This window comes from Leptonotus elevatus, chromosome 1, assembly GCF_054856555.1.
Source record: "Leptonotus elevatus isolate MCC_2025b chromosome 1, RoL_Lele_1.0, whole genome shotgun sequence".
NCBI classification, from domain to species: domain Eukaryota; kingdom Metazoa; phylum Chordata; class Actinopteri; order Syngnathiformes; family Syngnathidae; genus Leptonotus; species Leptonotus elevatus.
In genome coordinates this window covers 5,101,437-5,123,789 of record NC_141239.1, presented here as the reverse complement: position 1 = coordinate 5,123,789, position 22,353 = coordinate 5,101,437, and the positions used below count along the sequence as shown (strand labels likewise).

Genomic DNA, 22,353 nt, shown 5'->3' with positions numbered 1-22,353 from the left:
TGATCATTGAAACAGGTGTGTTGGAGTGGAGAAACTTCGAAAACATGCAGGACTCAGGCCCTCGAGGACTGGACTCTGACACATGTGTACTAGATCAGTGGTTCTTAACCACAGTCCCCAAGTACCCCTATCCAGCCTCCCACAGCCAACACAGGTGTTTCAAACGATTAGTTAATCAGCAAGCTCTGCCTGATAACGATCCTCAGGTGTGTTGGCTGAAAGAGACATGGAAAACAGGCTGGATAGGGATACTCAAGGACCGGGGCGGAGAAAAAGTGTACTAGATCAGTGGTCCTCAACCCTGGTCCTCGGGGACCGGTATCCAGCCTGTTTTCCATGTCTCCCGCAGCCAACACAGGTGATTCATATCATCAGCTAATTAGCAAGCTCTGGAGAAGCCTGATAACGATTCCCACCTGTGATGGCTGTAGGAGACATGGAAAACAGGCTGGATACCGGTCCCCGAGGACCAGGGTTGAGGACCACTGTACTAGATGATGGAGCCTCTTCTGCACCCAGAAATACTGCCCTTAAATATGAGAAAAACTGCATGGTAACAAAGGACAGTCCAGTAAATCTGAGGAACACGATTGAAAGTGGTAACAGAGTAGCAACAGTGTTGAAAATAATCATTTACGATGAGGATGGGATTTGAACCCATGCGTGTAGAACACAACGGATTAGCTCGGTCACCTCATTTGAACACTGTTGAAAAGTGAAAAGTGCAGCAGCAGTGTCGGAAGTTGGATTATCGGGGTTACCAGACATGTATTTTTACGGCCATTTCCATGTTCCTTCTCCTAAAATGACCCAGAAACCACTTGCCAGTTTAATGTTGTTGTTTTTTTTGTTTTTTAAGTTGTGGTCAGACTTTGAGTGCAATTTATTTATTCAACAACAAATGGTGGCAAATCCAGATCCAGCAAGTAAAAAACCCTGTTACAGTTTGGGTTTTAGCCACAGGTGCTTTTACTCAACTGGCAGATAAACTGTGAAGCACCTGTGCCAATTTTTTATTTTTTTTTCAACAGTATGCTCAGCTTGCTAACTGAATCATGTTACAAAGTGCTAAATGCTAACATTAGCTATAAATGTCCACTATGTTAGCAAACTCACATCTCACTCACTAGGCCCTTCAAAGAAAAAAATTGAATGGGCAGACAAAACTTTTCCGGCCAGTCAATACATTACAACAAATGGAAACATGCTGAAAATACCTTAAAATAATAACAGCGTTGTCTCCGTCGCAGTATCAAATGTTCTGCAGCCATGTGTTAAATCCACACACGCACACGTACTGTACACACAGACGCCGAGTCAGCAGCGGTCGCCGCTGTAATGCCCTCCGTCGGCGTCCATCTGAAGGAAGCAGATGCAGCTCATTATTTGTGACCCCACGCCTCAGGAATGTCTCAAATTAATAGTTTGGACTTTCGTCGGACGAAAACGCTCGCTCAGTCAAAAGGTCACCTCTTTAGAACTGCTGCAGGAACAGAAAGCAAATGGAATTGACTTCCTCATTTTATATCAGCAATGCGCAGCGTGTTGTCCATGGACGATAAACCAATGCCATTCACAAATTGACCTGCTCAATATTTTTTCTACAGAACTTATAACTAAAACTATTTGTTGCCGCTGGAAAAAGTCAGATGGTAAACTTCTCAAGATGATGCAGAGAAAGACTGGATTGCTAACAGTTGATTAGATGCTAACTGCTAACTGTAGAGTACCTGGCAGCACTGTGTTAGACATTCCGGCGGACAGTGGTCGTTTTCTTTTTTAGGGCCTGGTGTAAAAGAAAATTTGGTGGCAGAAAGTAGACTAATGTATAAACCAGCTAAAAGCAGGTCTAAGTTGTGGCGCAGGTAGTCTAACGAGATGGTTGATGGATTTGAAAATTGGGTATGTGAACTTATGAGATGAATGCCCCAAAAATCAAAAATACTGTGGCAATGTTTTGATATTTTCAAAGGTTGAAATTGGCATGAATAGAGATGTACATTTGAATTTTGGTGACAATTCATAGCATTTTCGTATCCTTAAGCGATGTTTAGCTTTTGTACATTTACTTTATTGGCCGTTTTATTGAGCGTTTTGCCGTGCCGGGGGTGGGGGTGGAGCGGTTGGTCGCTCAAGACTCCTAGGTTGGCTCTCTGGCCGGTGGCCCTGGTGCTACCGTGGCCTGGGGGACCCTGGGGGTCTGGACTTGCCCTCTTTGGTGGAGGTTCTCATGCATGCCAGATCCACCACACCAGCATTTACTGAAACTGAAAAATAATTTGCTCCTCCCACTGGTCACTAAATCAGTGGAGGTTGGCGTTTGTGGATCTCATTCTGCTTCATCTATCCTTCCTTCCTTTAGTCCTTTCTCTGGTTTCTTGATGGCTCCCTAATCCTGTTGGAATTCAGATGCATCTGGGAATGGTGAATGTTTTTGGATTTGTAATTCTGTGGATGCAGGGTGATGCCTGGTTGGTGTCGGATTTCACTTTGCTTCATCTTTCCTTCCTTTGATCCTTTCTCCGGTCTCCTTCGGTTTATCTGGTTTAGGCGAAGGGTTTCAGGTTTCATGCACTCGCGCACACACGCATGCACAATTTTTTTAAATATATTTTGACAAGTCTGAAAAATGGTTCAATAAACATCCTTTAAGAAATTACAATGTAAAGATTGGCATTTGTATTAAAAAAAAATCACAACAATATTTCCCCCTCTTTTTACTGAAAATGAATATTGGCTTTGAATATCGGTTATCGGCCTCCTTGACTACCGATAATCGTCATCGGCTTTGCGCTAGACTTGCGCTGGGCACGAAATTGGGGCCCTATGAGTCAATATCACCATTAAGGGAATTTGACACTTTTTACTTTAACCCCTAAAAAGGTTGCGATTTTCATCCAATTTTACAGTACATTAAATATTCATTGTATTAAGTAGATCTTCTAGATTTGTCTTGGAAGACGATGATGATGGTGTCAATTAAAATTAAAAAGCTTTCAAAAAGACTCTAATGGGACTTTTAAATCCAGTTGTCATCATCTGTTTGCTTCCAATATCGGAGGTCCTCGGTTTACGGCGGATATACTTTTATGTGTATATTTTACGCATGATATATTTTTATACACATGATAGTTTCCAATCTCTGGATAAGTAGTGTCTGCTGAATACTACTGGGACTGTTTCATCACACTCTTGTAAAGTGAGAGAGACAGATATATCACCAACTTGGTCCATCTGTGTGTTTCTACACTTGCAGCAGTACCAGCAGAATCTTGTGGGTCCAGTGAAGTGGATTTCTCTCATGCGTTGCCAAAGGCAACATTTCTGGAAAAGCAGAAACTCCACTCCTCAGATTTATGTGATGTGGTAAAATTTCTGCGAATTAGATACTCTTTCATTCAAGCATGTGCCAAGTGAAATGGCAAAAGAATGGGTTTGGGTTATTTTTTCCACTTGCAAGGTCATTGAAGAATAACGGCGCAAGCAAGGGTAGTAATGGTAAAAATAATAATAATAAAAGACGATATTGTGCGACGGGAAGGAATCAAATCTGCGATTATACTTTACCAAAGGGACCACCGACGCTACAATGTATGGCATGGCACACACATAAGGAGTTGCGATCATAACGTATGTCTAACACAGGGGTCTCCAACCTGCGGCTCTGGAGCCATATGTGGCTCTTTAGTCCTTCTCCTGTGGATCTCTTTCTCTCTCTAAAAAAAAAAGGAGAAATTATTACTATTATTAATTTTTTTTATTTTGGGGATAACATTTTCTAAATACATTAATGATTCAGATTAAAAAAAGAATAATGAAATATTCAGAGTCCAAATTTTTAAGCTGTCAGAAAAAGAGACAAAAGGTAGATAAAAAAAAGTTTTAAAAATGTCCAAAAAGTGACCATAAAAAGTCCAAAAAGGAAGAAGATAAGGAGAATATTAACTTAAAATGTCCATGAAATTGCCAAAAGGCAGAAATGAAAACGTTTAAAAAGTAGCTATAAAATGTCCAAAAAACAAAAGACGAAGTCCTGAAAATTACCATAAAATGTCCACAAAATTGCCAAAAATGTCTGAAATTGATGGCCCTAGAGGCAATAAAGGTGGCTGACCCCTGTTCTAACATTTACGATTGTCTAATTATTACGGAGGAGATAGGAGAGGAAAAAAACACTTAAATTTAGCTTAATCATCAGGATATGTGTCCGTAGAATAGGCAACATGAATATATACTCAGTCACAGGACACTTCATTAGGCACACTTGGAGGGTCTCATTATATCCGATGCAAGAGATATATAAAAAAATATATATAATAAAGCCCATTCCTTGAGTGGCTGTAGTGATCCTGTATTGGATCTATGAATGGGGAAGTCAACCCCAATTTTTTTTGGACAATAATATGTTCTATGCAGCCCCACTAAATACGGTATTCTGGTTAATATTGAGTTAGTGGAATATGAGTTAAGAAGCAAAATCCAGCCATTTTTATCCATCTCAGGGGGCGGCCATTTTGCCACTTGCTGTCGACTGAAGATGACATCACAGTTGCTCAGGGCTCAGGAAAGGACTCATCACAGCTCACCTGTTTTCTCAAGCTTCGCTGTGATTGGTTGTTAACTTCAGTGCTGTTTTCAGTCGACAGCAAGTGGCAAAATGGCCGCCCCCTTGAGATGGATAAAAATGGCTGGATTTTGCTTCTTAACTCATATTCCACAAATGTAATATTAATCGGAATGTCTTGTTTAGACTGGTGAGATCACATATAACATATTATAGTCAAGAAATGTTTAAGGTTGACTTCCACTTTAAATAAAGGTCATTCACTGCCTTTGACAAGTATACTTGTCAATTGTTTTTCAATGGGGATGCGAGGGGGAGAGTTTGATGCTGCTCTATTGTAAATGTCAAACCTGCAAACAGCTTCACTGATATACAGCTACTAATAGATGACATAAATGTCCCGATTTGGAGATGAGATCAGCACAATTTGTGAGTCCACTGGGAGGAACGGATGATTTTTATTTTTCTACGGATGATTATAAAAGAACGGAAAAAAGGCAGAATGAAACTTTTTTATTTTGGGTGAAAGGAGAGAGTCTGTTCTTTGATTTGATAGTATAAGCATTGAACACAAAATCCTGTGGGCCTTGAAAGTGTCCAAATGTTCTTTTATGTCTAGCAGTTGAGGATGAGACCTATTTTTCTCACTTGTGACGGCTTACAGCAGGTGAGAAGGGAGTTGGGGCAGTAAAAAAAAAAAACACACAAAAAAACACAAAAAAACAAACATGCGGAACAATGTCAAGAACAAGATTGTGGAGCAGAGGTCAGAATTTTACGAGGGCCGGTCTAACCATGACGGATGAGCATCCACTAGGGCGAGCAAGCGTAGCTGTACTGGTAGTCAGTCAATCGCAATGGACACACAACAACTACACACACAGATGTGCTCTAATGTGTTTGCAGTCATCCGACAATATATATCGTATTGATTTGATACTGATGATAGATTGTGTGTGCGTGTGTTCATGGAGAGACGGCTGAGCACACAGAAGGAACAATTCAGTCAACTTGAATTGGCCTTGACTTGTTTGTCCTTAGATTGACTTTATCTTGTCTCCAACCTCTGATGTGACACATATTTAGAAGATAAAAAAATAAAAATAAAAAAAACGCCTCTGAGGCATTCAGCAAATGTAAACACATGAAATCTTTTCCTGCACTTCCCCTAAATCAAATCATGTCGTTTCCATGTGAACATTTTTTTTTTTCATGCTTGAAACGGATGGAAATAAGTTGATATTGTAATGATGTCAAGTTTGTAAGCGGAATAACCTGCAGACAAGCCAGACATGAGGCTTCCAAACGCCTCTTTTCATGTGGTGACGCTATTTGGAGTCGTCTGTCGCTTCTCATTTGCCATCAAGTGCGCTTGGACAGCATAAAATATAAACTGCTTCCAGATACACAAGGAAACATGCAATCAGTGGCACGGCGCTGCCCCGTGGGGGCTCGGCCGTTTGATTTAAGGTTAGCGCTTACATATATAATTGTCCTGCGTTTAAATTCCGTGTATTACAACGTTGCCATTTTAAACACTTGCATAGGAAAATGCTTTCTTACAACTGGAAGTATATACAAGTTGGATGTCATGGACAGAAGTATTGAGACGCGCCTCTAATTTATCAATCATGGCTATAGGTTTTCATTTCATTTCTAGCGTTTATGCAATTAATTCATAAATGGAAAAAAGACAATAAAATATCAAACAAATGTATTCGATGTAGAATAAAAATGAGCAGAAAGAGGTTTTATTTTCTTCAGTTCAGTTACAAAATAATGTAATTTGAAAACAACAACATAAACAAATAAATAAATAAATAAAATACAATTGTGTGACAGCTTGTCGCACATAGTCACATGACTTTTGTTCTCAATTTACAATTCAGTTTTGACACAATAACAAAGATGACAGCGGCATAACGATCACACCTAATTTACCTATTTCATATTTCTTTAACAAGCTGGATTTAGTTATTCGTTTAAATGTAATTTTTGACATGGATTATTTGGTTTCTTTTAGTCACATTGTTTCATCAGTCTGGTCCTGCAACTTGTTTTTTTAAAGATCTGTGTTCCTTTTAACTTATACTTGCTTTCTCTTTCAACTCTTTTTTGAATATTCAATGGCAAGGTTTTGTTGTGAGCCTTCCTCATAATTTGCAGAATACTATAATCTACTAATTCATAAAATTTCAACAATTTTAACTGAAGAAATAATGGATTTGCCCATCCATCCATCATCTACCGCTTATCCGGGGTCAGGTCGCGGGGGCAGCAGCTTTAGCAAGGAAGCCCAGACTTCCCTCTCCCCAGCCACTTCAACCAGCTCCACCGACAGGATCCCAAGGCGTTCCCAGGCCAGCCGAGAGACATAGTCTCTCCAGAGTGTCCTGGGTCGTCCCCGGGGCCTCCCGCCGGTGGGACATTCCCGGAACACCTCTCAAGTGAGGCGTCCAGGAAGCATCCGAACCAGATGCCGAGCCACCTCAACTGGTTCCTCTCAACGCGGAGGAGTAGCAGCTTGACACTGAGTCCCTGCCGGATGACATTGCTCCTCCTGAATCCGAGATTCGACTTCCCGACTCCAGCACCCCGGAATAGACCAGGGAGGCTGAGGAGTGTGATCCTGCTATAGTTGGACCACCACCCTGGTCTGCCAATCCAGAGGCACGGTCCCCGATGTCCACGCGATGTTGTAGAGGCGTGTCAACCACGACAGCCCCACAACATCCAGAGCCTTTAGGAACTCCGGGCGGATCTCATCCGCCCCCGGGGCCTTGCCACCGAGGAGCTTTCCAACCACCGCAGTGATAGGGGAGCCCACCTCAGAGTCCTCAGACCCTGCTTCCTCAAAGGAAGACGTGTCGGTGGAATTGAGGAGATCTTTTAAGTACTCTCCCCACCGATTCACGACGTCCCAATTTGAGGTCAGCAGCACCCCATCTCCACTATACACAGTGTTAATGGTGCACTGCTTTCCCTCTCCTGAGACGCCGGATGGTGGACCAGAATTTCTTTGAAGCCGTCCGGAATTCGTTTTCTATGGCCTCACAGAGTTTTTGCCACAGCGACCGCCGAAGCTGCATTCCGCTTGTCCAGCCAGTACCTGTCAGCTGCCTCTGGAATCCCATAGGCCAAAAAGGCCCAATAGGACTCCTTCTTCAGCTTGACGGCATCTCTTATCGCTGGTGTCCACCAGCACCAACGACCTTACGGCCACAGCTCAGATCAGCTGCCTCAACAATGGAGGCTCGGAACATGGTCCACTCGGACTCAATGTCCCTCGCCTCCCTCGGGACAAGGGAGAAACTCTTTCTGACAGGGGATTCTGCCAGACGTTCCCAGCAGACTCACAATACGTTTGGGTCTGCCAGGTCAGACCAGCATCTTACCCCACCATTGAAGTCAACACACCACCAGGTGGTGATCAGTTGACATCTCCGGTGTTCGTTATGGACAGTCCGTGGTGAGCACAGAAGTCTAATAACAAAACACCGCTCAGGTTCTGATCGGGGGTGGCGGGTTGGGGCGGGGGGTGCGTTCCTCCCAATTACGCCCCTCCAGGTCTCACCGTCATTGCCCGCGTGAGCGCTGAAGTCCCCCAGCAGAACGAGGGAGTTCCCAGAACACTGGGTGGGTACTCTGAGCTGCTGTTCGGAGCATTAGCACAAACAACAGTCAGGACCCGTCCCCCCACCCGAAGGCGAAGGGAGGCTACCCTCTCGTTCACCGGGGTAAACCCCAACGTACAGGCGCCTAGCCGGAGGGCAATAAGTATGCCTACACCTGCTCTGCGCCTCTCACTGTGGGCAACTCCAGAGTGGAAGAGAGTCCAGCCCCTCTCGAGAGGATTGGTACCAGAACCCAAGCTGTGTGTGGAGGCAAGTCCGACTATATCTAGTCAGAACTTCTCGCCCTCGCACACCGGGTCGGGCTCCTACCCTGCCAGAGAGGTGACATTCCATTGTCCCCAGAGCTAGCTTCAGTAACCGGGGGTCGGACCGCCAAGGCCATGCGCCTTTGGCTGCCACCCAGCTCACTGCGCACCCGACCCCTTTGGCCCCTCCCACAGATGGTGAGCCCATGGGAAGGGGGACCCACGTTGACTTTTCAGGCTGTGCCCGGCTGGGCCCCATGGGTATAGACGCTCGCCTTTGAGCCCCGCTTCCAGACCTGGCTCCAGTGGGGGGCCCCTGTGACCCGCGTCTGGGCAAGGGAAACCACGATCGAAAATTGACATTCATCATAGGGGTCTTTTGAGCCATGCTTTGTCTGGTCCCTCACCTAGGTCCTGTTTGCCATGGGTGACCCTACCAGCGGCATGAAGCCCCAGACAACCAGCTCCTAGGCTCATTGGGACACGCAAACCCCTACACCACAATAAGGTGATGACTCACAAATAGATTTGTTGGATCTTTACAAGGCTTATTAGTGATGATTCTGATGGCCCTTTTTTTCCCCTGTTATATAGAACCTCTTTTTTGAAGGTGGACTAGTGGTTAGCAAATTTGCCTCACGGTTCTGAGGTTGTGGGTTTGAATACGGGTACTGGCCTTCCTGTACAATGACAATAAAGATTCGTCCCACATTATTCATGTAGCTCTAATGGTCCCCAAAACATTTGTCCACATCCTTACTTGTAACATGACAGGTGATGCCAACTTAACGCCCCTGGCTGCACATTATTGAGATGCTCTGAGCAAACTAAACAGTAATGAACATTAGCATTAAATCAGACTCTGACACTTTTGGCAGGAGCGGTGATTTTGTCCCGTTAATTACGGAGCAACGGCCGAGACGCCGAAATTCATTCTGTAAAGAACAGCTGGGTGTTCTCGCATTCGGCAGTCGCCACGAGGAATAAGGCTGGCGCCATGCAGCAGTGGAGCGATTTATCTTGGCTGGATGGGACAGGGAATGAAGGTAAAGCTCTGCAGCAGGTGTGCAGGAGCGCTCAACCAATTGCTTCCTCCAATGAGCAAAGGCGTAATCTGACACCAATGTTTACAACTTCATCTGCCATTCATTGATATTGTAATTAACGATATTACCTGCATTCGACTCGTTTATCAGATTAATGGTGCAACTATGAACAGAAATGTTCAAGTTGTTGCATTGCGGCATTAGACATGCTAGTCCAGTAATAAAGCCCATTTTCTAATCAAGATTAAAAAATAAATACAATATTTTGATTCGCTATCTATCTATCTATCCATCCATCCATCCATCCATCCATCTATCTATCTATCTATCTATCTATCTATCTATCTATCTATCTATCTATCTATCTATCTATCTATCTATCTATCTATCTATCTATCTATCTATCTATCTATCTATCTATCTATCTATCTATCTATCTATCTATCTATCTATCTATCTATCTCTCCATCCATCCATCCATCCATCCATCCAGCTAGCTAGCTAGCTACCGAGTACTAGATTATTAAGATAAAAAATAAAATAAAAAATAAAATAAAAAATAGAATATTTAAATTATCTATCCATCCATCCATCCATCCAGCTAGCTAGGTAGCTAGCTAACTAGATTAAGATAGCTAGCTAGCTAGCTAGATTATCTATTGTAGAAAATATCTACAGTTTTACACAATGGCTAGCTAGCTAGCCATTGAGAAATAGCTAATCTTTCTCTCTCTAATTAAGAGGTTGGTTGAGGTCAAATCAAACCAAATATTGTTGCTGTGTTTCATCAAGAGGATTTAGAGTTTAGACCGCTAAATTATGGCTTTGGCAGTGAAGCGAACGGTGTGAAATAAAAGGGAATATGGCATCGTTTTTCCTTGAAAGCGTTCAAACAACCATTTAAAAAGATACATCACCTGCTGTGACAAGAGTCTGTTGCCTAACAGGAAACAAAGACATTTCTGTGAAAGTATAAGTTCATGGATGGAATACTTTTTCCCGTGAAGTACTGTTATCGTCATCAGATGCATGTATGAATGCAAACTCAGTTGGTCTGTTTGGCATTCGACCCCCCCCCCCCCCCCCCCTGAAAAAAAAAGAGACTGGATAGACAACAGCAGATGGCAAGTGTTCCGAATTTAAAGTGAAGTCAAAATATCTTCAGTCAAATGAGATGAAATGTTGCCAAAATGACTCCAACGGCTCCTCGTGGAGTCAGGTGAGACCTTCCTCGAACACAGCACGGTATCGGTGACGAGTTTGCAGTTTGACAGATGCTGGTGCATTCCTTAGTGGGAATCAACTGACTTCATCTTCAGTCCTTTTAGCCAAAAGTTAGCTCTTATTCCATCAGCACTAACATCTCTTTCTGATGGGAAAAACAATTCCGCACGTGTGATATGATTGTAATTTTTTTAACACTAGTATGCGGCGTAAAAAAAAAAACTCCATCAAGGGAAACTTAAATGAGCTGCTTCCAGTGTTATATTTAACTTTGGAAGGAAGTGTAAATTCTTGATAATGATTGTGTCATTATGGAGCATCCGGTTGTCTCTCTGCCTGGACTTTAGAGCGCTTGTTTCTAAACATACAGTGAGAAAGCTTGTAGGCCTCTTAGTGGCATTCACTTTCATTATTATGCTCCATATATTCACATGTAATGAGAAATGTTGACATTTAGTAATAAATGTAAAAAAATAATAATAATCTCAGGGTTTTTCCATCCTGCTTTGACTCCGTCCCACTGTTTACACCAGCATCATGTCAGCCATCACCAGCTAATTGTTAGGCGAAAAACCCTCCGTACGCTACTTGTCAAGAGGCACATTTTTTTATTTATTTTTTGCCCACAACACATGAACAGCCTCATCCGCAAGTGGAAATCTTGCCATTCCTTTCACTGCAAATACACTTTGCACGTCCGGCAATCAATTTTTTTTCAAAAAGTGCCTTGAAATACGAGTGAGCGGAATTTTTTTTTTTTAGATACAGCCCAACAATTTTTTTGGACTTTGATGTGAAGATAAAAATTTGACATTACGAGTGCTGTAGGAGGAACTCAATTCAGCTCACTTCACAACAAGCAGCAGTTGTTAAAGAAATGAGGCTTCAAGCTGTTTATTGCCATTTCCTGTTTAAATTTACTGTTAAACTTAACATAAAACAAAGCAAATTGCAAATTGTGAATTTAACCACCACATAACTTTGTGTTAGATAGGTCTGTTCAACTTAATGCTAACAAACAACTCAAAATGTCAAAGACATATATGATTGTCAGTGTTTCCTCTAGGATTTTTTTCAGCAGCGGGGGGCAGGCCAACTTTGGGTTGTGAAAAATCGGTGGATTTTTTTTTTTACGTCGTGCCTGACAAAAGAGGGGGGATCGGTGGTGTCTGGAGCCCTACACTAACTTAAAAAAAAATAATCAGATGCACTGCACAGGATTTGGTCGCACCATTTTTGGGGAGGTGCAACATGGCCATATTTGCTGATGTACAATCGTCTCAATTTGCATACCGTAGGTTCATATGACGTAAAGATTGACTTTAAAAGAAAACCATGAGGGGGGGGGGGGCTAGTTATTAGATTAGGTATTGCAAACATAAGTGAATCGATGTACCATTGATTGTATTTCGGTAAAATAGCAAAATGATTTCACCCCATCACTCCTTTTTAAATATGTCAGCTTTTATAGATTGATAGAAAGCCCACATTGTTTACATATTTGCCATTTTTAACATTTAATGCATTGATGGACTTCTTTCTGCGTGAGTGTTGAAATGTCCGAATGCATTTGAATGCATCACCCGTCTCGCAAGAGACGTCAATGTTTACATTCCATTAGCGGCTAATATGGAGGTAAATTTGGTGCAAAACTAACTTGTGCAAAAAATTTGTACCTGTAGAAAAAAGTCTAAATTTGTATCTGTAAAAGTCGTGATTTGTATCTGTAAAAAAAATGTGTGCCTGTAAAAAAAAAAATTGTGTCTGTAAAAGAAATTTGTACCTGTAAAAAAAAAAAGAATACTTCAGTCGACTGAAGTATTCTTCCTCAACATACATATTAAGAATACTGAAGTATTCTTCCTCAACATACATATTAAGAAGTATTCTTAATATGTATGTTGGTTGGCGACGATGTGTCCTGCTTGTATCCTTCCGCGAGTCCCGCCACCATCGTTCGCTAAACCAATGAGGTTGCGCTCCAATCCGCTCAAATCCTTCTCACTTGATTGGTCAAAACAACCCTTCATTACACCAGAGCCCGCCCCCTTCTTTACAAGTACAAATCACGGCGCTCTACAAGTACAAATTAGTTTTGCTCCATTTGTAGCGCGACAAATGGGGCAAAACTCACGTCACTGAACAGCAGCAGAAAAACCACTTGTGACTCCTAGTGGCGACTTCTTTGACTACAAGTTGTCATTTCTACAGGTACAAATCGCAACTTTTACAGATACAAATTTATACTTTTTGTACAGGTACAAAAATTTTTTTGTACAGATACAAATCATGACTTTTACAGGTACAAATTTGTTTTTACAGATACAAATTTGTTTTACACATACACATTTTTTTTTTACAGGTACAAATTTCTTTTACAGACACAAATTTTTTTTTTACAGGCACACATTTTTTTTACAGATACAAATCACGACTTTTACAGATACAAATCACGACTTTTACAGATACAAATTTAGACTTTTTTCTACAGGTACAAATTTTTTGCACAAGTTAGTTTTGCACCAAATTTACCTCCATAGGCTAACTGCTAACGCCGGAGACTTGAGCCAGCCGTATCATAAAATGACGGTGGTAATTAAATAGCGGTTTCTTGGTGTCCTTAATTAGCGATTGAATATGAATTCGGGATGGCGTTGTGTTGATCTTAGTCGTCGACACACGGGGGGAAGAAACGGCTACGAAATACCGTGGCCCGTAACAATGAGTCAAGTTAGAAGACACACCGCCGTGCGCTTCGAGCGTCCATTTCAAAATAAAAGCCTACCGACCCTTTTTGCATTGACGTCCATGTATTAGTTGGTAGCCATTTATTTTGCTTGGCCTTCAGCAGGCAGTGCATGTTGGCTATCTCGACTCGTCCTCGCGCTTGATCCGAACGAACGATGGCTCGAAGATCCGTTGCACTACTACTTAAAATGTGCACTTGCGCCCAGTGAACGGAACGAAGGATTTTATGATTATTTTTAACCAGAAAACACTGTAAAGTGGACGCATTTGTGGTCATGTTCGCAGTGTCCAGCCCTGCTGCCCGGTCGTCTTTTTTCACCATCCGTCCGGCGTAACACTGCGTGGGCTGCTCTCCTCTCCAGCCCTCAATTGCTTTAATTGGAAATTTTGAATGAATACAACGCAATTGTTATATGCAGTCCTCAACTTACGAACACAATGGGTTCCGAGAGGTTCCAAAATGTTTGTCACTCTAAAAACAACTTCACTTGACAAGCTCCTTTACACCCCAACTCACACGAGTGTGAATCCCTCAAATATATTAGCAGCCATTCCCTCTGTCAGGGTAAAGTACTGGCAACCTTGACATTGGGAGGTCTAACAGCGACAATTATGATGTCCGAAGCTCTTTTGTGCTTATTTTAAATAGATCCGTCTCCCCGTTGACTCTTTATCCTAAATGAAGCTTTCCTTGGCTTTTCCTCCTTGAAACAAGCCTTCATCCAGTCGTCCTTTTTTTGCTGAACACATGATTTCACCCCTCGTCCTCTGCCACCATAACCAAAACCTTACACAAGACTAATATTATTCAAGGTACAGAAAGTATTGCGCTGATGGAAAAGTGTGTGGAGAGGGCTGAGTACATTGTGGAGTGGTTTGGGGGGGGGGGGGGGGGGTAGTTGTGGGGGGCAAAGAAAAATCAAATAAAAACATTCAAAGCTGCTCAAAAGTGCTCTCCTCCTTCACTTCCTCCTCTTTGAATCCCACAAGGAGAGGAGACACTCCCAAATTACTGCCCATTGGCCTGCAGGCAATTGCGAAGAGTGTTTAACAACTCAAGCGGGAGAGAGAGAGAGAGAGAGAGAGAGAGAGAAAATAATCTCCAGTGGTGAGGAGGTCTTTGATTCGTCAACAGGTGACACAAGAAGGAATTCTACAATCAAGGGTGAGGAAATAGTTTTATAATCATTGCATCTAATTGTTCAATCGCATGCAGTTGGTGCTGGTCGTTGAAATTCTGACACCATGAATGAATGTCTCATCTGTCTGTGTTTTTATGCTGTTAAATGTGCTTATTTGAGGCAAAATCATTTTGATTACTCCCCAAAAAAATTATAGATATACATTGACCAAACTCTTTTAATAGATACACCTGCCCAATATAAATTTTAATATTTCCATTGTTAAGGTTGTTTTAATTTAACTCTATAATTTAATGTTTATTTATTTTGTAATTCATTCATTTTTGAGTGTTTTATATTTTTGGCGTGTATTTTTTGGACTGTTGACTGTGTGGACTGTGCAGGGGTATCCCTAATATTTTTACACTCAAGCAATATTAACACTGCAACACAAAAGTGACATTTTTTTATCATAGTAAAGAGTATCTGCTTCAGGGTTAAAAAGTCACATTTTTAAAGACCCCTTTAACGCCGCCTTAATCAAATTGAAAACCTCTCCTTCACTAAAATTGACCACTGTTTGAAATGGGCTCAATCTTAACTACACAAATAGTTAAAGCAATTTGTTATTTTTGACTATGAAACTTTTTTTTTAACAGTGACTGTAATTTGAATTTACAAATTTATTTCTATTTAGTACATATATATATATATATATATATATAAACTTAATATAAAATTTTCTATTTAATATAAATGAATATATATATATATATATATATATATATATATATATATATATATATATATATATATATATATATATATATATATATATTAGGGGTGTGAATTGCATAGTGCCTGGCGATTCGATCCGTATCACGATTCATAGGTCACGATTTGATTCGATGCCGATTAATCCCGATACGAATCTATAAATGGATTATTTTTTCCCCTTTTACTCAAATTTAGAAAATACTTATGAGTAAACATGTACATGTACAATGTAAGATTTGTATGAAAATGTATTTATTCTGTTTGTCTGTTTTATGTTTGAGCAGCACTGAAATAAAAATATTAAGGCTTAATATTCCATTAATATAACATTCTTTTCCTCCATGCTTAAAGCGTGAACCCTGACCTTGAGTAAGACATTATTGTTGAATATTTCCATCAAAAAGGGATCAAAATCGATTCGGCCACATATTGGATCGATTCGAAAATTGTGCACTGTAACATCCTGATATATTGCTGAATGGATTTATATATATATATATATATATATATATATATATATATATATATATATAATAATTATTATTATTATTATTATTATTTTCTTTTCTTTTTTATTACTCACAGGATTTTACAGTACTAAAGGTAAGTCAAAATAATATTTCCATAAATCCGGAGGATTTGAGTTCCTCCAAAAAAGAGAGCTGCCATCCAGTTAATAGCCCCGTTTTTGTGAGATAATCCTTTATTACCCGTCAACGCTCATTTCCCTTAAGATGCTAACACGTTGAAGGGTAGATATTCATAATAACGAGGAGCAGCTTGGATTGCTTTAGGGGTGGCGGCTGATCCCGTAAATTTACATTTAATGCTACTGTGCATGGCTCAGGGGACCTCCACAAGCCCTGGAAACGAGTTCCAGATGTAGGCCCTCAGCCATGTACCACGCTGTAAAGCCAGGGAGACAGAGAGTCCCACATCCCTGAGTGAATGGGCCGCTTATAAAAAAAAAAAAAAAAGGCCTTCAGGTTGCATAATGCGGCAGCTTTTCACGGAAGCCTCACGGCCGCGGCTCATCGGCTTACCTTCTCACCTGGCGGCCCCACAGACAAAAGCTCCGCCCTTTGAACGATAAACGCTCACTTTCCTTTTTGCTGGTTTGTCTGGCGGGGGTTGTGTCTGGGGATCGCTGCGTCATTGGGTTTCTACTTTGCACAGGAGCCCTGCTGACCACCGGCATAGAAAAGTCACCGCACAAGATATATTCGCGAGGCGAAGCTCGCCGTTGTGAACCCGCATTCATTCATCCAAAAATCACAACGTATGTCAGCGTTTTGCCTCCCTTCAGATCAAAATCAGCAACGGCTTGATTCTCTGATCTCCCTGAAAGATTTTCCTGAGTGATTATTCTACGGTGTGGTCATTTGCTCCCTTTCCGATCAGAGACGGCAAAAGACGGGCTGTCGCATGTTTTAAGATGATCCTGACAGATTATCGTGTGGTGTGCGGTGTGTTAAAAGGGATCGTTTGTGATTGAGTGTGATCGAAAAAGCGAGGACAGGTAAAGGCAAGATATTTTCGATCTATAAGAACACAACATGGCTCAAGGCGGAGTCGGCAGCATTGTCACTGGTCGGCCATTTTAGGACAGGGGACTGCTCCGGTCTCGTAACTCGCTGAATTCTTGATGGATTTACAAACCGGTTGGTTTATTACAAACCAGGCTCAAAACTGTGAATGTACCGACCGGTAAACTGGGACATCTGGTGCCCCTATTTTAACGTGGCTATGATTCATGCTGAATTTTTAAATTTGAGATAAAAAAAAAAAAACATGTCATAGTTTTTTGTGTCATCTCTTTTGTCAGAAAAAAATGAAAATTGTTTGAAAATTTGGGGGAGCACCTATTTCAAAGTCCGCGCTCCATGTTATGAGTGCCAAGCAGCTCAGTCCCAAGATGGCCGCCCTGTGACGACGTTACTTCTCATTGGCTCATAGGCCATCTTGTCTACTCTCTTTTTTTGTATATTCCGGCAGTCTGGATGCCTTTTGGCACCATGCTGCCACTTACAAGTCGGTTTTGGTACTACGCCATGGTTGAGGTATCATTTATATGTGCGGCGTGTCGTGCTGATCCTCTCGAGTACACCGCATACCAAAAGGGCAGTAAGAAGAACAAATATGGCAATTTTATACTCATTTATGTTTTAAAAATCGGTTAAGACTTTGGCGTGCAGTCAAAACCCTTTCAAAATCCAAATATTGTCAATATTCGGGTTTTTTGAAGGCTATGTAAAAACGCACAAAAACTCGAATATGACCCCTGAGTTACCCCTTTTGAGTACAGGAACTACTTCAACAAATTTGATTTTCATTTTCACATTATTTTCTGTTTCTGTATATACGCACACATACACGTGTCCATGCACACAAAACCCACCAGAAATACGCAAGCAGAGGTAAACAAACGTGACGATGCAGCAAAGGACCACACTTGTTACCCCCGAATGTTTCACAATATACGGGATTTTGACCTTAACCCCCAATATTGACTGCATGTAAACATAGTCATTGAACATCGGTACGTGTGAATCGCCTTCTGGGTCAATGACGTGTGCAGAATCGGCGGCGAGACGTTCAGCCTTTTGTTTTGACGCTTAATAGCTCCTCCCCCTCCCCTCTGTGTGTTTGTAGGATGTGTTTGCCTCACACTCTTGTCTTGCTGTCAGGTCAATATTTGTGCATTCGCAGCTTCCAAAACAAACACAGCAGCATCTGTCGCCGTCGCTTGTCAGTGAAAAGTGTCTATGGGTCCAGGTAGGCCATACTCAGCACGTACGCTGTAAATACACTCGTACATAATTTTAGGTATTGAAACAGATTCGAAAAATCTTGGCAATAATTTGTTCTATGCAGCCCCACTTAGTCTAAATATGATATTCTGGTTAATATTACATTTGTGGAATATGAGTTATGAAGCAAAATCCAGCCGTTTTTGTCCATCTCAGGGCGGCGGCCATTTTGCCACTAGCTGTCGACTGAAGATGACCTCACAGTTGCTCAGGTGAGCTTCAGATAACAGGTGAGCTGTGACTGGTCGTTGCCTGAGCCCTGAGCAACTGTGATGTCATCTTCAGTTGGTAGCAAGTGGCAAAATGGCCACCCTTAAAGATGGATAAAAACGGCTGGATTTTGCTTCATAACTCATATTCTACAAATGTAACATTAATCAGAATGTCATGTTTAGCCTCGTGAGGTCACATATGACATATTATTGTCACGAAATGTTTAAGGTTGATGTCCACTTTAAGGGTGTTTTTGAAAAATACATTCCTATAGCATGCTATTTTCCGGTTAAAAAAACAAACATTAAGTTTTGGTTTTTTTGGGCAGCTGGAACAGATTAATGTCATTTCCATTCATTTCAATAGGGAAAGATGATTTGAGAACAACTCCACCCGCAAGATCCGTCAATCAAACAGAACTATGCTAACGCTATTTCTTGTACAGACCCAAATGAATTTGTACTTTTACTCAACAGTTTAATCTCTGCGGAGGTCTGCACCTTTCTATATATATATATTTTTTTTTACTCGAAATAATGCCTTGAAAATCATGTTGACGTTACACTCATTTTGTGGTCTGAAGTAGACACCTCTCGTACCGCACACTAGAAAGATCAGGCGGTGTTTATTTCAAGACATGATGTTATAGCACAGATGAGTTACGTTAGTGTTAAGCATATACATTCATTGGCCGGACTTCTTTTTTTTTTTTTACTTCGGACAAATGCTTTTTCTCGGTTCATATGTACTGTAGCGTGTGGCTAAAGTAAAATAGATAATGTAGGCGGAATCTTCATGTAGTTCTATAAAGTGGAGTGATGGGTGGGAGACGCTTCTTGGAAATGTACCAACAGTTTTACACTCAAAATTGGTTGCCGGCCATAAAAACTGTCTGGCAAACATATTTGCAACCTTGAACAAACCCAAAACTTGCAAACCTTCGCCGATCAGCGAGATACAAACTTTACAGCCTACAGTTGTAGTTCTTACGAATGACTTTTTCACAAATCTTACTCAAATGTGTTGTTTTAGCCGTCGTAATCTCTACTGTGGTTCTCATAGCCTAGTTGGTCGTTAATTAATCAGTGATGTGTTTTCTCTTCTGTTTTTATAATTATTTGTCAAACAAAGAAACACATAAAGTGTCAATTTTTTTTAAATCCGAATACTCGATTATTTGATAGATTTTCAGTACGATACCCAAATACTGTAACAAAATATTCGATAGCTGCAGTCCTGCAAAGAACCTTAAATGTCTGCTGTAAATAGTAAAAAGAAAACTAGAAATAATGAGTTGATAAAAGGTCTCTTCTATGATCTTTTCAACCTTTTCAAGTACTTGACAGTATCCTTGGCTCAGTCCAACTTGATTTTCAGCTTTAAAGTGGAAGTCAACCCCAAACATTTCTTGACAATAATATGTTATATGTGACCTCACTAGTCTAAACATGACATTCTGAATAATATTACATTTGTGGAATATGAGTTACGAAGCGAAATCCAGTCGTTTTTATCCATCTCAGGGGACGGCCATCTTGCCACTTGCTGTCGACCGAAGATGACATCACAGTTGCTCAGGGCTCAGGCAACGACCAATCACAGCTCACCTGTTTTCTGAAGCTGAGCTGCGATTGGTTGTCACCTGAGACCTGAGCAACTGTGATGTCATTTTCAGTCGACAGCAAGTGGCAAAATGGCCGCCTTCTGATATTGATAAAAACTGCTGGATTTTGCTGCTTAACTCATATTCCACTAACACAATATTAACCAAAAATATTGGTTAGTTTGGTTTAGACTATAGTGGGGCTGAATAGAACATATTATTGTCAATATTTTTTTCCAAGCTGAAAATCACAGGATAATCACACAGGATAATGAGGACAATCGGACTCTTGCTATTTTTGATCAAAAGGAAAGTGGGGATGTTGAAATGTGCTGAAGTGGCAATCCAGGTCCAGAAAGTAAAAAACTCTGCCACGGTTTGGCTTTACTAGCTAGCTAGCTCCCTAGCTAGCTCCCCGGGTGCTTGTTTACCTGATAGGGAGTGTTAGAGTAGATGATATTTATATTCTACTCTTTGCGTGTTCAATTAACTGAATGGTGAGATTCTGGTGAAGAAGTCCCTTTGGTATCAAAAGCTTTTGATGACAACAATTGAACTCACTCAAACCGTGGTCTGTTCAGATTGTGTCCTCTCTACTCCGGCACATCATTATTTATTGAAAAGTGGGTGAATACCAAAAGTCTCCTCCCATCAGCAAGTTCCCATAGGTATAAATCAGATTAGAGAAAAACAATACATCAGCCTGTGCCTCCCCTCTTCCGACCGGCTGAGACCGGTACTAGACTAAACTCCCTTCAAGATAGCAAATGGAAGAAACCCGTTGCCCTTCTTCTGAGAGTGAGACAGATAAGAATACAATTCTATTCATTGAGCCATACTGCTATAACTAAATCCAAAACGGCTAAAATATAAATTGAAACTGAAAAACAATGTTAATAACTTAACAGGAGCTAGCTAGCTAACTAGCTATCGAACACTATCTAGCATGAGGGGCTAAAGCCAAACTGTGGCAGGCTTTCTACTTTCTGGTAAATGTGTACCCGATTTCCCCTGCACTCAGTCTTTCTCACTCACTGCCTCACTTCCTGCGGTGTTTCTCCTCACTCGCACATCCTCACGAAAACAGCCACTTAAGTCGATACGCCGACCGCCACACATGGTCGGCTAAACAGTGATGTCATGACTTTGATTTCTCACAAGGCCGCCGGTCGCCAACCTCAAACCTTTGACCAGTAGCAATTACACCGGTGGCTTGAAACGTGTCTACGTGAGTTTGAACAGCTTCAGCCATGTTTGGAACAGCCAGCCCCGATCAGGATGCCGTTTCGTTTCCACCGGCGGGTGTTGGGCAGATGGCGATGGTTTTACCAGCTATGTAAATAGCAGCGTGACACTATACAGTAAATGGAACAATGGAGGATGTACTTTTCTGTGCGTCTGGAACGTTTTCTAAGTACTTCACTTTTTCCATATTTCATCATGTTGCATGTTATATTCCAGCCTGCTTCTATTATTCTTCCTCAGAAATTCCATACACAACACCATGATGACATTTTGAGACGTTTGCCAATTTATTAAAACTATATATATTTGATTCAATTCAAACCCCTCAAGGTGAAATTCCACTCACGCTCGGCACCAAAATAGAGTGCTGCTCCACTTGAGCTTAAGTAGTGGTGACGATGCATTGCTCAAGGGCACCTCGACAGTATCCAAAAAACAGACTCGAGTCTCTCAAACAATTAATGGCCAGTTAAAAATTTGTTTTTGTCCGCAGTCGGATTCAAATTGAATACATTGAAACTAATGTTATAGAATGTTGTCCGTCTACATGTGCTGCTGCACTTTTGTGTTCAATCCTTTGCTTAAAGCATCACAACATAGATGCTCGAGAGTTGACACAACTTTTGTGAGGTTCATCTTTTAAATGCTCACTGGCCAACCGAGTCACTCGTCAGGCCCGTGATTATCCGACAAAGTCGACATTTGCCGCATTGGCTACTTTCACAAAAGATCCTTTCACGGCACACAGGGGTCAAGTCTTCCCAAAAGGAGAATTGCTGTTAATCTGATAATGGTTTCATGATAGCGCCAGGGGGGAAATCAGCACGTTTGGCGACCACCTGATGACATTTCAGTACATGAGGCCAAAACTCACATTGAGCCCAGTGGGATTATTTGGAGGGGATTTACTTGGAAAAAATTCTCCACCGTCTGTTTTTGCACTTTCTGCTCGATACGGCGACAGAGAGAAATCTGTGAATATTCTTGTCTTGTTTTTCGATTTCGTACTTGCCAATGTAAAGTTCAAGCTGAAGCGCTAATATGATGAATGAAGAAGGAAATTGTGGTTTTATTGTCATATAATGCTCACGAAATGTGCGTTTTCCTGCACCTGCCTTCAGA

At 41.3% G+C, this 22,353-nt stretch overlaps 1 protein-coding gene across 1 annotated transcript in view; it reads left to right on the top strand.

The window, feature by feature from the left end:
* Positions 1-18,069: 18,069 nt before the first annotated feature.
* tnn (tenascin N) overlaps positions 18,070-22,353 on the top strand; it is a 40,520-nt gene continuing 36,236 nt past the window's right edge. The window contains exon 1 of the mRNA XM_086072508.1: positions 18,070-18,135. Coding sequence (XP_085928634.1) covers positions 18,126-18,135 — 10 coding nt within the window. The 5' untranslated portion in view covers positions 18,070-18,125. The remainder of the gene's footprint in view (positions 18,136-22,353) is intronic.